Consider the following 18,545-nt stretch of genomic DNA (forward strand, 5'->3'; position numbering starts at 1 on the left):
GGTGCATCATGCTATGTAATTTTTTCATATTTTTATATTTTCACTTTTTTTTCTACAATGTTTAAACTGTAGGAAAAATCCTATCTTGTGAAATTACCTTTTCAGATATTATTTTCTTTTGGAAACTTTCATTTTGCTTTGAGACAGGATGGGTCTTGGTCTTGCTGTATTCCAAACTGTTTTTAGCTTCCTGAGTGCTGGGATTGCAGCTTTGTGCTACAGTGCCCATCTTAATTTAGTTCTAGACACTGAATGTTCTATTACCCAACTTCTGTATTTTTTTTTTTCATTTTAGGAATTGTTGCCCTCAGCTGGGCAGTGGTGGCACATGTCTTTAATTTCCTCACTGGTGAGGCAGAGGTAGGCAGATCTCTGAGTTGGAGGACAACCTGATCTCCAGTGTGAGTTCCAGAACAGCTGGGGCTACACAGAGTAACTGTCTTGAGAGAGATAGATAGATAGATAGATAGATAGATAGATAGATAGATAGAGAGAGAGAGAGAGAGAGAGAGAGAGAGAGAGAGAGAGAGGAGAGAGAGGAGAGAGAGAGAGAGAGAGAGAGGAGAGAGAGGAGGAGGGAGGGAGGGAGACAAAGAAAGAAAGAGAGAGAGAGAAAAATTGTTGAACTCATTTTGGCTAGTTTTGCAGATCAGCTTTATGCTGTTTTCATGGATTCTTAAGATTTATTTATTAGGATAGCTTTCGAGTAGCCTTTATTCTGGTAGAGTATATCGATATAAATGACTTGGGTTCTGGGGCTGTCACTTTTGTAGTGTCTCGTTTAGGTTTCTGCAGTCTGGCTGGTCAGAACAGAAGAGGCATTCCCCGGATTTTTGTGATTTCTGGTTGTGGTGCTCGTTTCTCTGTGGTCGTTTGCCTCCTCTTTGTTTTGTTTTTTTGTTTGTTTGTTTTTGTTTTTTGTTTTTCGAGACAGGGTTTCTCTGTAGCTTTGGAGCCTGTCCTGGACTTGCTCTGTAGCTCAGTCTGGCCTTGAACTCACAGAGATCCACCTGCCTCTGCCTCCCGAGTGCTGGGATTACAGGTGTGCACCACCACCGCCCATCCGTTTGCCCCCTCTTGTGGTTTTGCCATGTGCAAAAAGAGCTTCATACTGGAGACTAAAGAGGAGGTGAGTTCCAGGTTGAGTTATGTGAAGGTTTCTCCTTCAAGACACACATTACTTACTTCTAATCTAATCTTTCTGTCCTGTATAAATTCTGCTCTGGGTTTCAAGTGTGTAGTCCCATTATGCTCTGGGTTCCCATTTTTATGTCACTGATGGAAACTACCCCTCCCTCTAGAAGATTAATACCGTTTTATGGACTACCTCATTCATCTGTCATTGTGCATTATCTTAAACTATTTTCCTCACATATTGTATCCAGTTTTCTTGGCTGTGGTGGTTGATACCATGGTAAAAGCTGATGTCCTGTTGCCTGTCTTAGAGTTTCTGTTTATTTACACATAATAGCCATGTGAGATGGCTCTTAGCTATAATTCCAGCATTTGAGGCAGGACAGTCTCCTGTCTTACATAGTTCCAAGCCAGCCTGGGTTATATGAGACACTGTCTCAACAAAACGGAAAAATCCCAAAGCAAAAAAAATAAATTTAATATGTTTTGTAAGTTCTCATTTTACACAGCTCCAATGTACAGAAATTTCATTTACCACAATTTAAGTAATACCAGCCCTCCCAATAGCATGGTTTGATCAGTTAGCATGGTATACATTATACAGATGTCTTTTGCCAATTCTCTAGTCCATGGTAACTGTCAGAAAACATGTGCCATGGTCAGTCATGTCTCCAAAATCTACTAGTAATTAGTGGCTGCTCACCTGTTGCTACGTTTATGTACAAAGTATTTAGGTGTGTTGGTCTCTTCCCACTGTTATATTTTGTAAATACTGATAATTAGAATTGAAAATTGAAGAACAAAGATAAAACAGAGTAACAAAAATAGTAACTGAAGTTTGAATGAAAGGTAAAGAGGGTAAAGAAGACAGAGCAGACAGTACCATGATATCAAAGTATCTAGATGTGTAGCCATGGGGAGCTGGGAAAGGGGAATTTTATCAACATAAGTGAGGAAAGCAATCCTGATGCTTGAAAAGATGAAGATGTCCCTGAGAAAACATCTTCACATTAAAGGAAAAACTTTCATATTCTAATCTCATGTAATACTGGGGAGGGGCGTGCATGCCTTTAATCCCAGCACTTGGGAGGCAGATCTTTGTAAATTGGAGGCTAGTCTGGTCTACATAGTGTGTTGAGGACAGCCAGAGCCTCAAACAAACAAATAGAAGTTCTTATTTAGATATTTCACAACACAGGATAAATGGTAGAAGCTGATCTGAACTTATAATAGCAGTTTGTGGAGGCATAGAAAAAGTGATTGCTGTGTATGAATTTTTTTTTTTTTTTGAGACAGGGTTTCTCTGTGTAGCTTTGGATCCTGTCCTAAAACTCACTCTGTAGCCCAGGCTGGCCTTGAACTCACAGAGATTCACCTGCCTCTGCCTCCCAGTGCTGGGATTAAAGGCATGTGCCACCAACGCCTGGCTGGAATTATTCTTATTCTTGTTTTTTTTGTTTTGTTTTGGTTTTTTGTCTTGTTTTGTTTTGTTTTTCTTTTTGTTTTTCAAGACAGTGTTTTCTCTGTGTAGCCCTGGCTGTCCTGGAACTAGCTCTGTCAACCAAGCTTGCCTTAAATTCACAGAGATCCACCTGCCTCTGCCTCCCAAGTGCTGGGATTAAAGGTGTGTGCCACCATTACCTGGCTTTTCATTTTGCTTGTCTGTTTTAAGTTATATTTATTTAGTGTGTGTGCACATGTGTGTGATGTACGTGGAAATCAAAGGACAATTTTTGGAAGTCAGTTCTCTTTCTTCTATGTGGATCCTGGGGGTTGAACTCAGGTTATCAGGCTTAGTAGCAGGTACCTTTTTATTTGTTGAGCCTTCTCACTGGGCCCTTAATTATTCTTTTATTTGTTTGTTTGTTATGTATACAGAAGAGGGTGCCAGATCTCATTACAGATGGTTGTGAGCCACCATGTGGTTTCTGGAAATTGAACTCAGGACCTCTGGAAGAGCAGTCAGTGCTGTTAACCTCTGAGCCATCTCTCCAGCCCCCTTAATTATTCTTAAGTCTTCCTCAGCTCCTGTATTTCGAAAGTGCTGACCCTTATATTGAGATTATGCTGTGCCTTGGCTTAGATTCAGGCCTCTTCTAAAATTTTCTTACATCTGTCTCTTTTCAAATATATACCGATTTTCTCCATTCTGGTTTTTTTTTTTTTTTTCATTCTGTTATAGTTGGTCAATTAAAGTGATATGTATTTAACATATACAACATGTTTTCATACCCACAGTCATTGTGAAATGTTTGCCACAATCAAGCTTACTGCCTATAACATTAATAGGATACCTTTATTATCTTTGACTTTTGGAGTAACAAGTCTGGGTACAGATGACCTGGGTTCTCTGCTTCAAGAGCTCTCACAAGGACAAAGTGTTGGTCAGGGATGTTGTCTCATTTGAAGTCTTGATGGAGGAAGACTGACTTCCAGGCTTTCAAAGTAGTTGTCAGAATTCTTTTTTTCAAGAGCTATTGGACTGAGAGCCTCAATTCTTATCTGATTGTGACTGAAGGCCATCCTTCATTCCTTGCCACATGATCCTCTTCAGTATGACCGCTTGCTTCGTTAAATCATGCAAACCAAGCAGACACTTCATTCTTTAGCAAGATGGCAGTTAACTTTATGTAACCTAATCATGGATAATGACATCTGATTGCCTTTGCCATACTCCCCAGGAAGCAAGATTCTAGGGCCTACCCGTACAAGGGAATGGGTTTAAACAAGGGCACAGATACCAGGAGCTAGACGCCATTAGGGGAGCATGTTAAAGTTTGCTTCTCACAATGATAATCTGTTAACACTATTTCATTTGATGTTCAGAGTGTTATGTGTTTACTCTGTTTTATTCTTCATCATTCTAAGACTCTGATTTAGTGAAGAAATATGTTCATTGTTACTAGGGTTTTAGTAATCCTAGGCATTCTTAGGTGTGTGTGTGTGTGTGTGTGTGTGTGTGTATTTTATATATATATATATGAAACCTTATTGAAAGATTATGTAAAAAACACTGACATTAACCTGAGGGAGTGAGAATGAAAATGAATTAGTATATTATTATTGTTGTTGTTGTTGTTGTTTTTTCAAGACAGGGTTTCTCTGTGTAGTCCTGAATATCCTGGAACTCAACTCTGTTTTTTTGTTTTGTTTTCCGAGACAGGGTTTCTCTGTGTAGCTTTTTGCCTTTCCTGGAACTCATTCTGTAGACCAGGCTGGCCTCGAACTTCCAGAGATCCGCCTGCCTCTGCCTCCCGAGTGCTGGGATTAAAGGTGTATACCACCACAGCTCAGCAGTATATATTATTTTTAAAAGCACTTTTAACCAAATGTGTCTGCTCTTATATAGAAGTCAATTACTCCTACATATATGTAATCATTACATGGATGTGTGGGTGTGGGTATGTGTACTTGTTGCATTTGTATGAGTCAGAGGCCAACCTCAGGTGTTGGACATATCGTCTACCTGTTTGAGACAGGACCTCTGTCATTGTTGGAGGTTGGCTGTGCCAGACCTTCTATCCTGCTGTAGAGCACTGGGATTGCAGACCATGTGCTATCATTTCCACCTTTTCTTCGGTGGTGTGAACTCAGCTCTTCACGTTTGCATAGCAAATGCTTACCTACTCACTGTCTTCCTAGCTCCCTTTAAAGGTTTTCACTCCAGCTTTCATGCCATTTCTTTCCATTCACCTACTAGAGGTTTACTTTCACATCCTAATCATGATATCAGACTGCTCTCCCAACTAGAATCAGTGTCCATCTCTGCCACTTCTAATCACTTAGGGTTTTTTTAAAAAAATTTTTTTTTTTTTTTTTTTTTTTGCTTTTTCCGAGACAGGGTTTCTCTGCGTAGTATTACGCCTTTCCTGGAGCTCACTTGGTAGCCCAGGCTGGCCTCGAACTCACATCGATCCGCCTGGCTCTGCCTCCCGAGTGCTGGGATTAAAGGTGTGCGCCACCACCGCCCAGCGTAATTTTTTTTTTTTTTAGTGATTTGATCAATCTTTTATTCATGATGCATTTTTTTTGCTTTGTTCTTTTTTTTTTATTTATATATGTGTGTGAGTATGTATGCATGTATGTGCCCATGGACACCAGAAGATCCCTTGGAACTGGAGATATTGATGGTTGTGAGCCACCTTGTGTGTGCTGGAGATTGAACCCAATTCCTCAGGAAGAACAGCAAGTGTTCTTGTATTAGTCAGAGTTCTCTAGAGGAACAGAACTTATATATATATATAGTGTGTGAGTGTGAGTGAGTGTGTGTGTGTGTGTGTGTGTGTGTGTGTGTATGTATGTATGTATGTATTAGAATGACTGGGCCAGCTAGTCCAACAATGGCTGTCTACCAATGGAAGGTCCAAGAATCCAGTAGTTAAGTGAAGTCCATGGAGCTGAATGACTTGGCTGGTCTTCAGTGTGTGCTGAAATCCTGAAGAAGTAGCCTCTAATGCCAGTGCGTGAATGAACTTGCTAGGGAGATCAAGAGCCAGAGCAAGCAGGGAGAGAGAGCAGTCCTCGTCCTTCCTTGTCCTTTATCTAGACTGCCAGCAGAAGGTGTGGCCCAGATTAAAGGTGTGTCTGCCCACCTCAGAGATCCAGGTGAGAAATGGGTCTTCCCACTTCAAATGATTTAATTAAGAAAAAAATCCCTCAGGTGTGCCCAGCCATCTGGGTTTTAGTTAATTCTGGTGTAGTCAAGTTGACAGCCAAGAATACCCATCATAGTTGTTAACCTCTGAGCCATCTCTCTAGCCTGTCATGGCCATTAGTTTGATGATTATAACAGTCTTATGAGTGGGCCTTACTTCTCTAGGGTCTGAAGGGCCTGAACCTCTAAACTATCTTTGGCTTCCTATTTCTTAATAAATTATGCAATTCTATGTGTGACTTTCAAAATGCCTCCCCTGCTTTCTTTTTGAAATAAGTTCTTAGCCCAGGCTAACCTACCTCAAATTTATAGCATTAAAGTGCCATTTTTATGTATAGTTTACTAGATAGAATACTATAGTTCAGAATCTCTTTACCTTTGCTAGGTACCCCTCACCTTTTGGTAACTGATTAATCGTCCTTTACCAGAGGTTATACAGGTGAATAAGTTAGTGAATTATGAAAAGATTTCATCTAACACATGCCTTATTTACACTGTAGTTGACTTAATCTCAATAACAGTGAATAGTGTCAGTAATATTACTATTCTATAAGCAATGGTTTCTTCTCTCTGGTGTGTAGTTTGCACTGTCCTCCGATGATTAAGGACACAGTTTTTGAATATTTACCATGGTCAGAGTGAAAAAAATGTGTAAGAGTCGGGCGGTGGTGGCGCACTCCTTTAATCCCAGCGCTTGGGAGGCAGAGGCAGGCAGATCTCTGTGAGTTCGAGGCCAGCCTGGTGTACAAATCGAGTTCCAGGAAAGACGCAAAGCTACACAGAGAAACCCTGTCTCGAAAAACAAACAAACAAAAAAATTTATTTAGGAATTATGGTTTCAGAAGGTTAGAGTCCATGATAATGCAGCATAGGCAGCAGGGCCAGGTGGCTAGGGCAGCAGCTTAGAGCTTACATCTTGAACTGTAAGTAAGAGGCAGAGAGCATTTTAGGGATTGTTTTTTAAAGCTTGCTCTTTCTTTTTGTAAAATTTATTTACTTTTATTATATGTGCAATTGTTTTTTTCCTGAATGTATGTCTGTGTGAGAGTGTCAGATCTTGGAGTTACAGACAGTTGTTAGCTGCCATGTGGGTGCTAGGATTTGAACCCAGGTCTTCAGGAAGAGCAGCCTCTTAACTGCTGAGCCATCTCTCCAGCCCTTATGTCTGAACTTTTCTAAATATTGAAAAAACAAAACATTAATAGCACCTGTTGTCTAACACAGCACAGTGTTAATTTTTATGCTTTTTTTCTTGTAATTATTGTTTGTGTTAATTTAGCTCCCTAAAATAGTATAAATTAGGGTGTTGCTTAGATTGTTTGCCTATCATACAGAAGGCTCTGGTTTCAGTTCCCAGCACTGTGCTCACACTGAGAGTGTGTGAGTGTGCGTGTGCATGCGTGCATGTGTGTGTGTGTGTTTGTGCGCGCACACATGCGGGCGCGGGCTCGCTCCACTGCATGCGTATGAGCACTGAGGTGAGAATGAAATGGAATATAAGATGGAGTAGGTATTTGATGAACCCATGAGAGACAGACATTGAGGCCTCACTTCCGCCATCGCTACCCAGTCACTATATTGTCTCTGAATCCTTTACTTTCCTGGAAAAATAGCAATACTGATAACCCTTTAAATGGAATAATTAAAGGAAGCATGAATTTTTAGTAAATAGTTTCCGTCTGCCGGGCAGTGGTGGCGCATGCCTTTAATCCCAGCACTCGGGAGGCAGAGGCAGGCGGATCTCTGTGAGTTCGAGGCCAGCCTGGACTACCAAGTGAGTCCCAGGAAAGGCGCAAAGCTACACAGAGAAAGCCTGTCTCGGAAAAACCAAAAAAAAAAAAAAAAAAATAGTGTCCGTCTGATAAACCTTAGACCCCGTGTCCACTCTGGTCATGAGGAATAAGTATTTGATTGGTGGATGAATTTACTGTTGTTACAGACTCTAGTTCATACCAGAACATTTTGAAATCAAATTGCCATTTTGGAACCCTGTCATTAATAATAGTGCATTTTGCTAATTTTATAACCCTTATTTAGTTTTTCTACAGCTTTGTGTAATAAGCTCAATTGATTTGCGCATCTTTCATTGTAGTTTCATTTTTGGGGTGAACTGATAAATAGGGCTCCTTAAAAGGTGCTAATTGATGGATTGGCCAGCAATATGGTTTAGCAGGCAAAGGCCCTTCCTGTGAAGCCTGACAACCTGACTCAGGACCACATAGTTGAAGGGAAGAATTTATTCTCCTAAGTTGTCCTCTGCCTTCTACATGTGCACCATGGCATATACACCCTCACTCTCTCTCTCACAATAAATAAGTAAATAAAAATTAATTTTTTAAAAAAGGTGATCGTTGACTTTGTAAGTTAAGAGTCTGAATGCCTTACAAGGCATATGGAATACTGCATTTCTCTTGGCCTGAATTTTTTAGTTGATATAGTAGTGGAAAGGGAATTCTTTACCATGGCTTAAGGATACATAAACTCTCAGTGCAGCAATCTTTTTATTGTTGATTATTATAGCTTCTATTACTCCTAGAAGTTGACCAACAGGGACCTGAGTTTAGGAGATTTTGTCATTCAGCTTTCATATAGTAAATGCTGAGGCCAGCCCTTTGCCTGCAGGGCCCTCCATCACTGAAGAGAATCTGTGGCGTTACTTTAGGCATTCAAGTGTGGGGAGGAGTAAAGGCTCTCCGGGTTCTCAGGGTGGATTTGTGCCTTTGAACGTGATGGCATGTGATGCTGTATTCTGGAAACACCAGACACCTTTTGTTGCAACATTTCAGTCTTCTCTCTCAATATTTAATTTACTAGAAACTTGTTTAGCACCCTTCTATTTTGCATAGCTTCTTAATTTTTATTTTTTAAAGGATTTTAAATAATGTGCATGTGTGTGTGGGGGGGGGTATGTGCACATGAGTGTGGGTGGAGGCACATGAGTATTGGTGGAGGCCAAAAGTGGTATTTGGATCTTCTGGAGCTGGTGGTTGTGAGCTTCCTGATTTGGGTGCTGGGAAATAGACTCCAGGCTCCTGCAAGAGCAGCAAGTACTCTGAACTGCTGAGCCACATCTCCAGGGGTGTGTGTGTGTGTGTGTGTGTGTGTGTGTGTGTGTGTGTGTGTGTGTGTGTCTACATATATATACATAATTTAAAAAAGATTATTGTGTATCTTTTTATGTGTATGAGCATTTTGCCTACCTGTGTCCCTGGTGCCAACAGAGGCCAGAAGAGGATATTGGGTCCCCTGGAACTGGAGTTATGGACAGGTTAGAGCCATTATCCATGGTGCTGAGACTCCAACCTGGGTCCTCTGCAAGAGCAGTGAGTGTTCTTAACCCCAGAACCATCTCTCCAGCCCCCATGTACGTGTTTTAAAAGCTGATGAACCTATGTAGTTGGAGAAAAATTTTCAGTTTAAATAAAATATTGCAGTCTTTAACTTTCTACAGTTTTAAAGAGTGTTTTAAATTTGAATTTTATTTTTACTTACTGTGTTTTGTGCATACGTGTGTGTGCATGTGCCATGATCTTTGGGGATGGAACTCAGATCTTTAGACTTTGAAGACTTGCTCACCGAGCGCTTTTACTTGCTGGACCATCGCAGTCTGCCTTTTCAGGGTTTTGCCCAGGAGACTCATCCGGGGTGAAGTTAGCACAGGATGAGATGTCATCTACTGACTGATGCTGTAGCTTTTGAGATGACAAAGAAAAGTCATTTAAGGAGGGTGTCATTCTAAAGTTCTTTAAGGATTAGTAAAAGTTAAGTATTTAAGTATGGGAATGTAGTTACAGTTGCTGGATTGACACCCCCTACTTCCTTTTTGTTTATTTAAAAAGTTAAGGGTTTGGCATATGGCTCAGTGGCAAAGTGTTATCTTAGCATGGCCCTGGGTTTGATCCCACCAAAAGAGTTGGGAGGATGGGAGAAGTTTAGAAATTTAAATATAATTTGCAAAGAGAAAAAGCCAGGGCAGCCCAAATATTAGAAAACTATGAGCTGCTGCTGCTGCTGCTGCTTCCTTCCTTCTTCCTTCCTCCCTTCCTTCCTTCTTCCTTTTTCTTCTTTAGAGCCCCATCTGCCCTCAGCCTCAGTGTTCTTGCTTAGCTTTCCACAGATTGGAATTGCTGGCATGTGTTACCATACCTGGACTTGGAAACGTTTTTTCCGTCCTAGGGATAGAACCTAGGGCCTCACACACACACACTGTGGAAGCACTCTGCCTCTGAGCTGTAACCTCAGCCCCTTTGACCTTTTTTTCTTTAGATATGGCATTGCTAAGTTGCCCAGACTGGCCTAAACTCACTACATAGATTAGGCAGGTCTTGAATGTGTGATCCTCTTGCATTAGCTTCCTGTAGCTGGGATCACAGGCCTGACAATTCCATCAAGGGCAGTATTTATTAAATGACGGATAGAACATGTATTATGTCTTCATGTAAAATTGATCCATAAAAATGGCCTGAAAGGCACAGAATGCTCATGGGCCTGGCAGCCAAAGTGGCAGTGCTTTCTACTCTCATTGCCTAAGTTTCTTTTGCCTTTTCTCTCCCTTCATTTTAAAAATGTTCTTAAATTAGAAGAAAGAACGGAAACAGGTAAAGTTAGAGTCTATTCCACTTATTTTATAATGATCTGTTTTCCTCAAAGATTTAAGTAGCGTTTACCAGTATGAATAAGATTAATTATTATAATACAAACCAATTTGAAAATTGGTTTTTAAATTGAGCCATAATATGTAAAATCTTATGGTAATGTGCAAATCTGACTATATTCAAGTGCAGTTTCCATACCCATACCAATTGTCTTGTAATAATCAAGAATGCATCCTCTGTGTGGTGTTTGGAAGTTAATACTATTTTGGAAATCACACCGGTATATATATATATATAGTGGCTTCCCTGGGTGTATGTGGCTCATTATTGATCATAATTTTATTTTGAAATTTCATTTTAAGTAGATAGGGTAAGCCCCTTTAGATTTTTAGTGGTTAGAAGAGTTCTGATGGAGGGTTGGGATGTATGAATGAGGAGAAAGAAGCTCAGATAATAATTCATCAAGTGGTAGAAACAATAGCACAGATTCATATGGAAAACAGAGGAGACAAATAATTCCTGGGAGAAATGCCTTCAAAACTTAACCATGAAGCTCTCACAAATACAAATAAATATGTACATTGTAATGAGAAAGAAGAATCCCAGGTCTGTGAAGAAAGGGGTTGTGGTTGAGTTCTAGACCAGTGGTACTTACTGTGCATTGTGCAGAGGGCTTTGGTATGGCTGCATGTGTGAGTACTGCCTCTTCTGACCAGCTGTTTTCCAAGCTTACTCTATTTCTCTGCATTCTTTTTTATATACTTAAACCTTTCTACCGTGTGTGTGTGTGTGTGTGTGTGTGTGTGTGTGTGTGTATCTGTATCTCAAATTGAAATCCTCCTTTAGATGAAACTACTTTTTTACCCATCAGCCTTAAATAAACACTTAATAAATGTACCATGTCTTTAAAGAATAACACAATAATTAGTAAGTCTTAACAATGGTTTCTTTATATTAGGAATCTTTAATGTATAGGGATTTAATGCTGATGGAATATAAGTTCCATGAAGGAAAGTGTTGTTTGTCTGTTTGTCTGTTTGATGCCAGCTTGGTAATAACTTTGGCTGTCATGGTATTCACTGTGTAAACTCAAAATGATCATGAACTAGAGGCAATCTTCCTGCCTTAGGCTCTCAAGTTCTGGGATTATTGTTGTGAGGCACCATGCCCCACTAAGAAAGGAAATTTTTTTAAAGGCTAGGAACATAACTCAGTGGTAGAGTGCTTGTCCAGCATGCATCAAGTCCTGCCTCCATCACAAGTAGTACAGAAAAGGGGGAAGGGATTTCTTTTTGTCCATTGTTGTATCTGGTGTCCAGAAAAAGAAAGATACTCAATAAATACTTACTGAATAAATTGTTAAAACATTAGCCTTAAGAAAAATTTAATATAACTTACTTATGAAAATTATTTCAGCTGGTGGCCCATGCCTTTAATCCCACTGGCAGAGCCAGGTGGATCTTTGTGAGTTTGAGGCCAGCCTGGTCTACAGAGTGAGATCCAGGACAGGCACCAAAACTACACTGAGAAACCCTGTTTGGGGCGGGGGATTATTTCAGTGAAGCTGTCTTTTGTTTGTGGTTTTTTGAGACAGGGTCTCACTATGTAGCCTTGGCTCACCTGGAGATCAGTATATGAGACAGGCTTGCTGGGAGGAAAGGCGTAGTAATCACTGCTCCTGGCTTCAGTGAAGAATACTTTTTTTAATTAAAATTTTCTTTGAGATTTTATTTTTATTTTGAGTGTATGGATGTTTTGCCTGAATACATGTTTGTGCGCCACGTGCATGCAGTCCCTGTGGAAGCCAGAAGAGGGCATTAGATTATGTGGGACTGTAGGTTCTGAGGATTGAACTCCTATCTTCTAGAAGAGCAGCAGAACTCTTAACTCTCTGCCATCTCTCCTGCCCCAGGAAAGCATTCTTGGTTCCTCAGTGCATGGCAGGGATTCTCAAAGCGACAGAAACTTTACATCCTCCTAACTGTCCCCTTTGTTCTCTTTTCCCAATCTGAGTATTTCAAGTGCCAGGATCAGCTGGACAGGACTGAAATCGATAGTGCCAGGGAGACACAGACTTAAATGGTAGCTGTAGATGGCAGAAGTAAAGAGCACAGGAATTACAAATTTCAGTGTGTTAGGGCTCAGATAAGCACTGAAGTAGAATACCAAATAGTAGCTAAGGTGCCAGAGCCAGCTAAAAGGAGGAGGTGGTGAGTTGATGGAGGCTGTAGAGCAGATCAGGTTGACAACAGTATGCTTGCTTTCATACAGCCAGCACAGGGAGCCATTGGGAATGGCATAGCATACCACCGAGGACAACTCTTCATTTAGCTGCTGTTTATAAAATGGGTTGTAGCTTGAGGTGAAGAATCGCTGAAGCAGTGAATAGAACTGACTACTGATGTCACTGTTTGGCGTGTTGTGTTATCTAGTGATGCCTTTAACAGATACCCTTTGAAGTCCTCCATCCCCACTTGATATAGGGATGATGAAGGCAGGAGAAGAGTTCTAGGAAGCAGGAGGTCTGGATTCTAGTCTCTACTTTCTGTGCTATTCTCTAAATTCATGAGTATGAATAGACAAGTACTTTGACCTGTAAGCAGGACTCTAGATTGGATCATTTTTGGAGCTTAGCACCTGTTTTCCTTATTTGAATTAGAGACAGTGTGAGTAGGGAATACTGTATCTTGCATCTCATTGCTAATTTCTACTAATTATTTAAAGAAGTAAAAGAACCAGAACATTATCTCACATTCTGTACAATTTTTCTTGTGAATAAATGACTTCTCTATTTTAAAATATGTATTTATTGAGTGTGGTTGGGTATTTAGTATTTTATTGGGTATTATTATTATTATTAAACTGTCATAGTGCTCAAGCTAATGGACAGAACTTCATCCTGGGTTACTTTTAGAGAAACATGAAGAATGTAGAGTCCATTCTGCCATGTATAGTGTCTTATATACTAAACAGAGCTCAGGGAGATGATTCAGTCAGTAAAGTGCCTTCCAGGCAGGCAGGAGGACCCAGGCTCCATCTCTAACACCCATGTTAAACAGACAAGCAAACTGAGCATGTGACGAGCTCTTGTAAGGCAGAGACAGGAGGATCCCTGGCCCTTGCTGGTCAGCCAGCCTAATCAGCAAGTCTGAGGTTCTAGTGAGAGACTTCATTTCACAGAACAAGGTGCATGGCTCCTGAGGAGCAACACCTGAGGTTGACCCCTGACACACACACACACACACACACACACACACACACACACACACACACACACCTGAAAACTACCCGCCCCCAGCCTCAAAGCGCAATAACACTAACAGTGTTTAGTGTCATCAGAACTGGCACTTGTTTTGCTCACTGAATACACTACTCTCTCCCATCATTTCCTAGCTGAAGGTTTTGGTACTTCAGCTTTCACAGTCCCTATCCTTCTTCCCCTGTTGGTTGTTTGTGTTTGGACTGTTTCTTGCCCCACCCCCTTTAATCCATCTGGAAAGATGAAGAGGCAGCTGCTATGGTTAACTGCATTTTGGTTAATGAATAACAGACTAACAGGATACATAAAGCATATGCAAACTGTGCAGTGTTAGTTGCTGTTATGGCCCTAGGGATACAATGCTTTTACTTTAAAAAAAAATTATCATGTGGTATTTTGTTTTCTAAGTTACCATTCTTAATACTGTAATGCTACCACAAAGTTCTCTTTTTTTCTGCTTAGGCTGTATAATATTTCATTTTATGATGAATTTATAAAAGATGGTTAAGGTCCAAAAAGGAAATGAATCAGTCAATTATACTTAAGAAGTAAGTTTCCTAGTTCAGGTGTATTTTTAGAAAAATAGGGACAAATTTTATGGCATACTTGGTTTTTGGACCTCTAACTTATTTTCTCTTTCTTGCCTTTTGGCTGCTAGTGCTTCTTTTGAATTTCTCAGAGGTTAGAACATGTACTATGTTTCTTGAAAATGTTCCTATCATAGCTGGGTGTGGTGGCACTTGGGAGGCAGAGGCAGGCAGAGTGCCGCCTGTTCTACATAGTGAGCTCCAGGCCAGCTAAGCCTATGTAATGAGACTGCATCTCATCCCCTCTGCAGCGTTTCTATCATAAGGCCAGCTACAACTTGAATATTGCATTCACCCAACCTTTGAAAATCCCTGTAATCTGCCATCCTGTCTCCTACTGTCCCATCTCATCGTTGTCCTCTCTCTGCAGTGCTCTATGCCCAGGTCTCTGTGGCTGGGCTGCTCCAGCCTGGCGGACAGCATGCCTTCGCTGCGATGCCTGTATAACCCAGGGACTGGCGCACTCACAGCTTTCCAGGTACTTTCTCTGTCTCTGTGGGTTGTTGGTGGGGTGTGTGTGTCCAATTCATTAGTATGTCCTTTCTTCTTTCCTATGATTTACTTCCATCCACCTCTTCTCCTTTATATAGCCTGTATTTCACATCACTCAGTATTTCTTTATGATTAACTTTTAATGTAGACCTAGACTTAATCCATTTAAAAAAATCTTTATCATAATTGGTTTGTCAAAATGAACATAGCACAACTTGGTGGTGGGTTTCAGATCTTGTAGAAGCATTATACTGATTTTTAAAACAATCTAAATAGCAATTCAGATTGTACTGTTCATTCTGGACTTTCATAAGGTCAAATCATGTAATTAGGTGATTGAAATTAGATGCACAAACATTTTATGTTTTTTCTTATGACTACTGTGTTCATAATGCTTGGGTTACTATGCTACTATCCATGTGTGTGTAATGTATCAGAACTATTTGTTACTTGTATATTAAAGATGATTTCTAGTTTCAGAGTGGTAAAGCTGTAGATGCATTGTTCATTTTGAGACAGTCCATTTGGTTTTACATGATTGGTGGGCTCTAGCTCCTCTCAGTCTTTCTTAGAGGCCAAGGGGTCAGTTCCGTGATGTAAGAGAAGCTATAGAAGAAGAGAATAGAACATTGGAGAGGAAAATGAAAGAACTTGGTGCTCAGAGCTTATGGGTTAGGGTACCATGGATGATTGTTTTCTTGATAGAAGTGTTGTCTATCCACTTCAGGTATTTGGAATTTGTGTTTAGCATTTTATAATAATATAGAAAATGGTCTTTGTTTTCCTTTTAGGTATATTTTAGTTTTATTTATGTGTATGTGTATGCAGGTGCCTGAAGAGGCCAGAAGGGAGTGTCACACACATTCCTTGAAGCTGTTGTGTACAGGCAATTGTGAGCCACCAGACATGGGTTCTGGGACCCAAACTCAGGTCATCTGGAAAGAGCATTTAACTCTCTAACTCCCCCAAATTGTTTTTTAATTGTGTGTGTGTGTGTGTGTGTGTGTGTGTGTGTGTGTGTGTGTGTAGTGGGGGAGTGTTTGAAACAGGACTAGGTTCTGTGGAACAGACTAGCCTCAAAACTGAAATTATAGGAGTGAGTGAGCCACATGCTCAGCTATTTACCTAGTTGTTTTTAACCTATGCAGTTCAGTATCTGTTCAGAGGAAATTCACAGACAAGCTGTAACTAAATATGAAAGTACCCATGATTAAGTCTTAAGGAAAGAAAGTAAGGGCTGACAGTTACCAGTCTTCAGCGATACTGTTTTAGCAATGATCATGCTGGAGACTTTAATTTTCCTTTGTACAGTTTAACATTAATAATCTTCCTTTGCTTATACTCTAAAATAGTAAAGCATGTTGACTCTAAAAATAGGTAAATCTTTTAAAATACATTGTCACTGTCTAAGTTAGGATTTTTATTACTGTAACCACAGCAGTTCTTTTTTTTTTTTTTTAAAGATTTATTTATTATGTATAGTGTTCTGTCTGTATGTTTGCCTGCACACCAGAAGAGGACATCAGATCTCATTATAGATGGTTGTGAGCCACCATGTGGTTCCTAGGAATTGAGCTCAGGACCTCTAGAAGAGCAATCAATGCTCTTAACCTCTGAGCCGTCTCTCCAGCTATTTTTATAAAGGAAAACTGCTGTGGGATGTTCTGTATGTCCTGTGGGAGCCCTTCTTGGGTTCTTTGTGGCGTTACCCAGCAGGTCCGCATAGAGGATGATTAGGACCATGGGCCTGAGTGCAGGTGTCTGAGATGGTCTGCACTTGGCTGTGCTGGGGGATGGTCTGTATGTCAAGTTGCTCTGATTGGTCAATAAATAAAACCTGATTGGTCGTGGCTAGGCAGGATGTATAGGCGGGACTAACTGAGAGGAGAAATAAAAGAACAGGAAGGCAAGAGACACTGCAGCCGCCGCCATGACCAGCAGCATGTGAAGATGCCGGTAAGCCACCAGCCATGTGGCAAGGTATAGATTTATGGAGATGGATTAATTTAAGCTATAAGCACAGTTAGCAAGAAGCCTGCCACGGCCATACAGTTTGTAAGCAATATAAGTCTCTGTGTTTACTTGGTTGGGTCTGAGCGGCTGTGGGACTGGCGGGTGACAAAGATTTGTCCTGACTGTGGGCAAGGTGGAAAACTCTAGCAACAGAAAACGTTTAATTGGGGCTGGCTTACAGTTCAGAGGTTTAGTCTATTATCTTCCTGGTGGGAAGCATGGCAGCACACAGGCAGATGTGGTACTGGAGAGGTAACCCACAGTTCTACATCTGGATCAGCAGACAACAGGGAGTTGGGAGGAGAGAGGAGAGCAGAGCAGAGGACAGGAGAGGAGAGGAGGGAGGAGGGAGGAGGGAGAGGGAGAGGGACACTGGGCCTGGCTTGAGTATTTGAAACCTCAGAGCCCACCCCCCAGTGACATATTTCCTCCAACAAGGCCACACCTACTAATAGTGCCACCCCCTATGGACCTGTGGGGGCCATTTTTATTCAGACCACTTACTTACTTACTTACTTTCATTCAGTCACTTACTGTTAGTATGATCTGATGTTCCTTTTCTTTTCTTTTTTTTTTTTTTTTTTTTTTTTGGTTTTTCGAGACAGGGTTTCTCTGCGTAGTTTTGCGCCTTTCCTGGAGCTCACTTGGTAGCCCAGGCTGGCCTCGAACTCACAGTGATCCGCCTGGCTCTGCCTCCCGAGTGCTGGGATTAAAGGTGTGCGCCACCCCCCCCCCCCACCCCCGCCTGATGTTCCTTTTCTAAACCTGTTAAGTGGTGGCTGTAGACTTGAGTGGACACATGGTAATAGTTGTTGCTTTTATCATCATCATCATTATCATCATATACATTGTTACTTTGTTAGAGAGTATATATGATAATCTGAGAGTGTCAATTCATCTCAGGGTGAATTGTGTATTGTTTGTTTTTTTAACAACTATCCTGCTGAGGAAGGAACTGACCTTAAGAGGAACTCAGTCTAACTTCTGCTGATTTTGAGTTTTCTGTTTTTGTTTTGTTATTGTTTTGTTTGAGACAGAATACCACTTTATAACCCAGGCTGGCCTGGAACTTTAGTGCATCCTGCCTTGGCCTTCTAAACCCTGGAATTATAGGCGTGTGCCACCAAGCCCCGCTAACCTATTGGTTTTTAGTTGATTTCATTGAGTTTAATCAGCCTGTAAAGTCTCAAGGAATAGGCTCTTCAAGATTGGCCTCACTTTAGGTACACACTTTAGGGGTTCCACAGTCACTCTGGGTTTGGTAATTTGCTTGAAAGTATTCAAATAATTTACTGAAAGCAGTGATACAGTTTATTAACAGGAAAAGGATACAGGTTAAACTTATCCAAAGGAGACATCCAGGGGCCAGAGAGATGATTCAGTGTGTAAGGATTAGTGACCTGAATTCAATCCTTGAATCCCACAAGGTAGCAAGCAGGAAGGAACTACTCCCCCCAGTCCTCAGATGTATATACACACACATACACACACACACACACACACACACACAACACACACGCACGCACGCACGCACGCACGCACGCGCGCGTAATTTATTTCATTTTATGTGTATGGGTGTTTGCATGTACGTCTGTGTACCACATGCATACAGTGCTTGCAGAGGCCAGAAGAAAGTTTTACTCAACTGGACGGGAGTTACAGATAGTTATGAGTCATCATGCGAATGCTGGGAATGAAGCCCAGTGCTCTTAACCACTAAGCGTCTTTCCAGCCCTAAGTAAATAATTTTAAGAAGTACTTAATTAAAAACAAAACAAAACAACAACAACAAAAAAAAAACCCCGAAGAGA

The 18,545-nt window shown here is 40.9% G+C and overlaps 1 protein-coding gene across 9 annotated transcripts in view; it reads left to right on the top strand.

Annotated features, from left to right (window-relative positions):
- Positions 1 to 18,545, top strand: part of Btrc (beta-transducin repeat containing E3 ubiquitin protein ligase) — a 183,530-nt gene that overhangs the window by 54,300 nt on the left and 110,685 nt on the right. For 6 of the 9 annotated variants that reach the window (XM_037207314.1, XM_037207322.1, XM_037207321.1 and 3 more), the window contains one exon: positions 14,600 to 14,707. The exons of the other annotated variants lie outside the window; for them this stretch is intronic. In XM_037207314.1, the coding sequence (XP_037063209.1) occupies positions 14,600 to 14,707 (108 nt within the window). The remainder of the gene's footprint in view (positions 1 to 14,599; positions 14,708 to 18,545) is intronic. 9 annotated transcript variants of the gene reach the window in all.

This window comes from Peromyscus leucopus, chromosome 1 (genome assembly GCF_004664715.2).
Source record: "Peromyscus leucopus breed LL Stock chromosome 1, UCI_PerLeu_2.1, whole genome shotgun sequence".
Lineage (NCBI taxonomy): Eukaryota > Metazoa > Chordata > Mammalia > Rodentia > Cricetidae > Peromyscus > Peromyscus leucopus.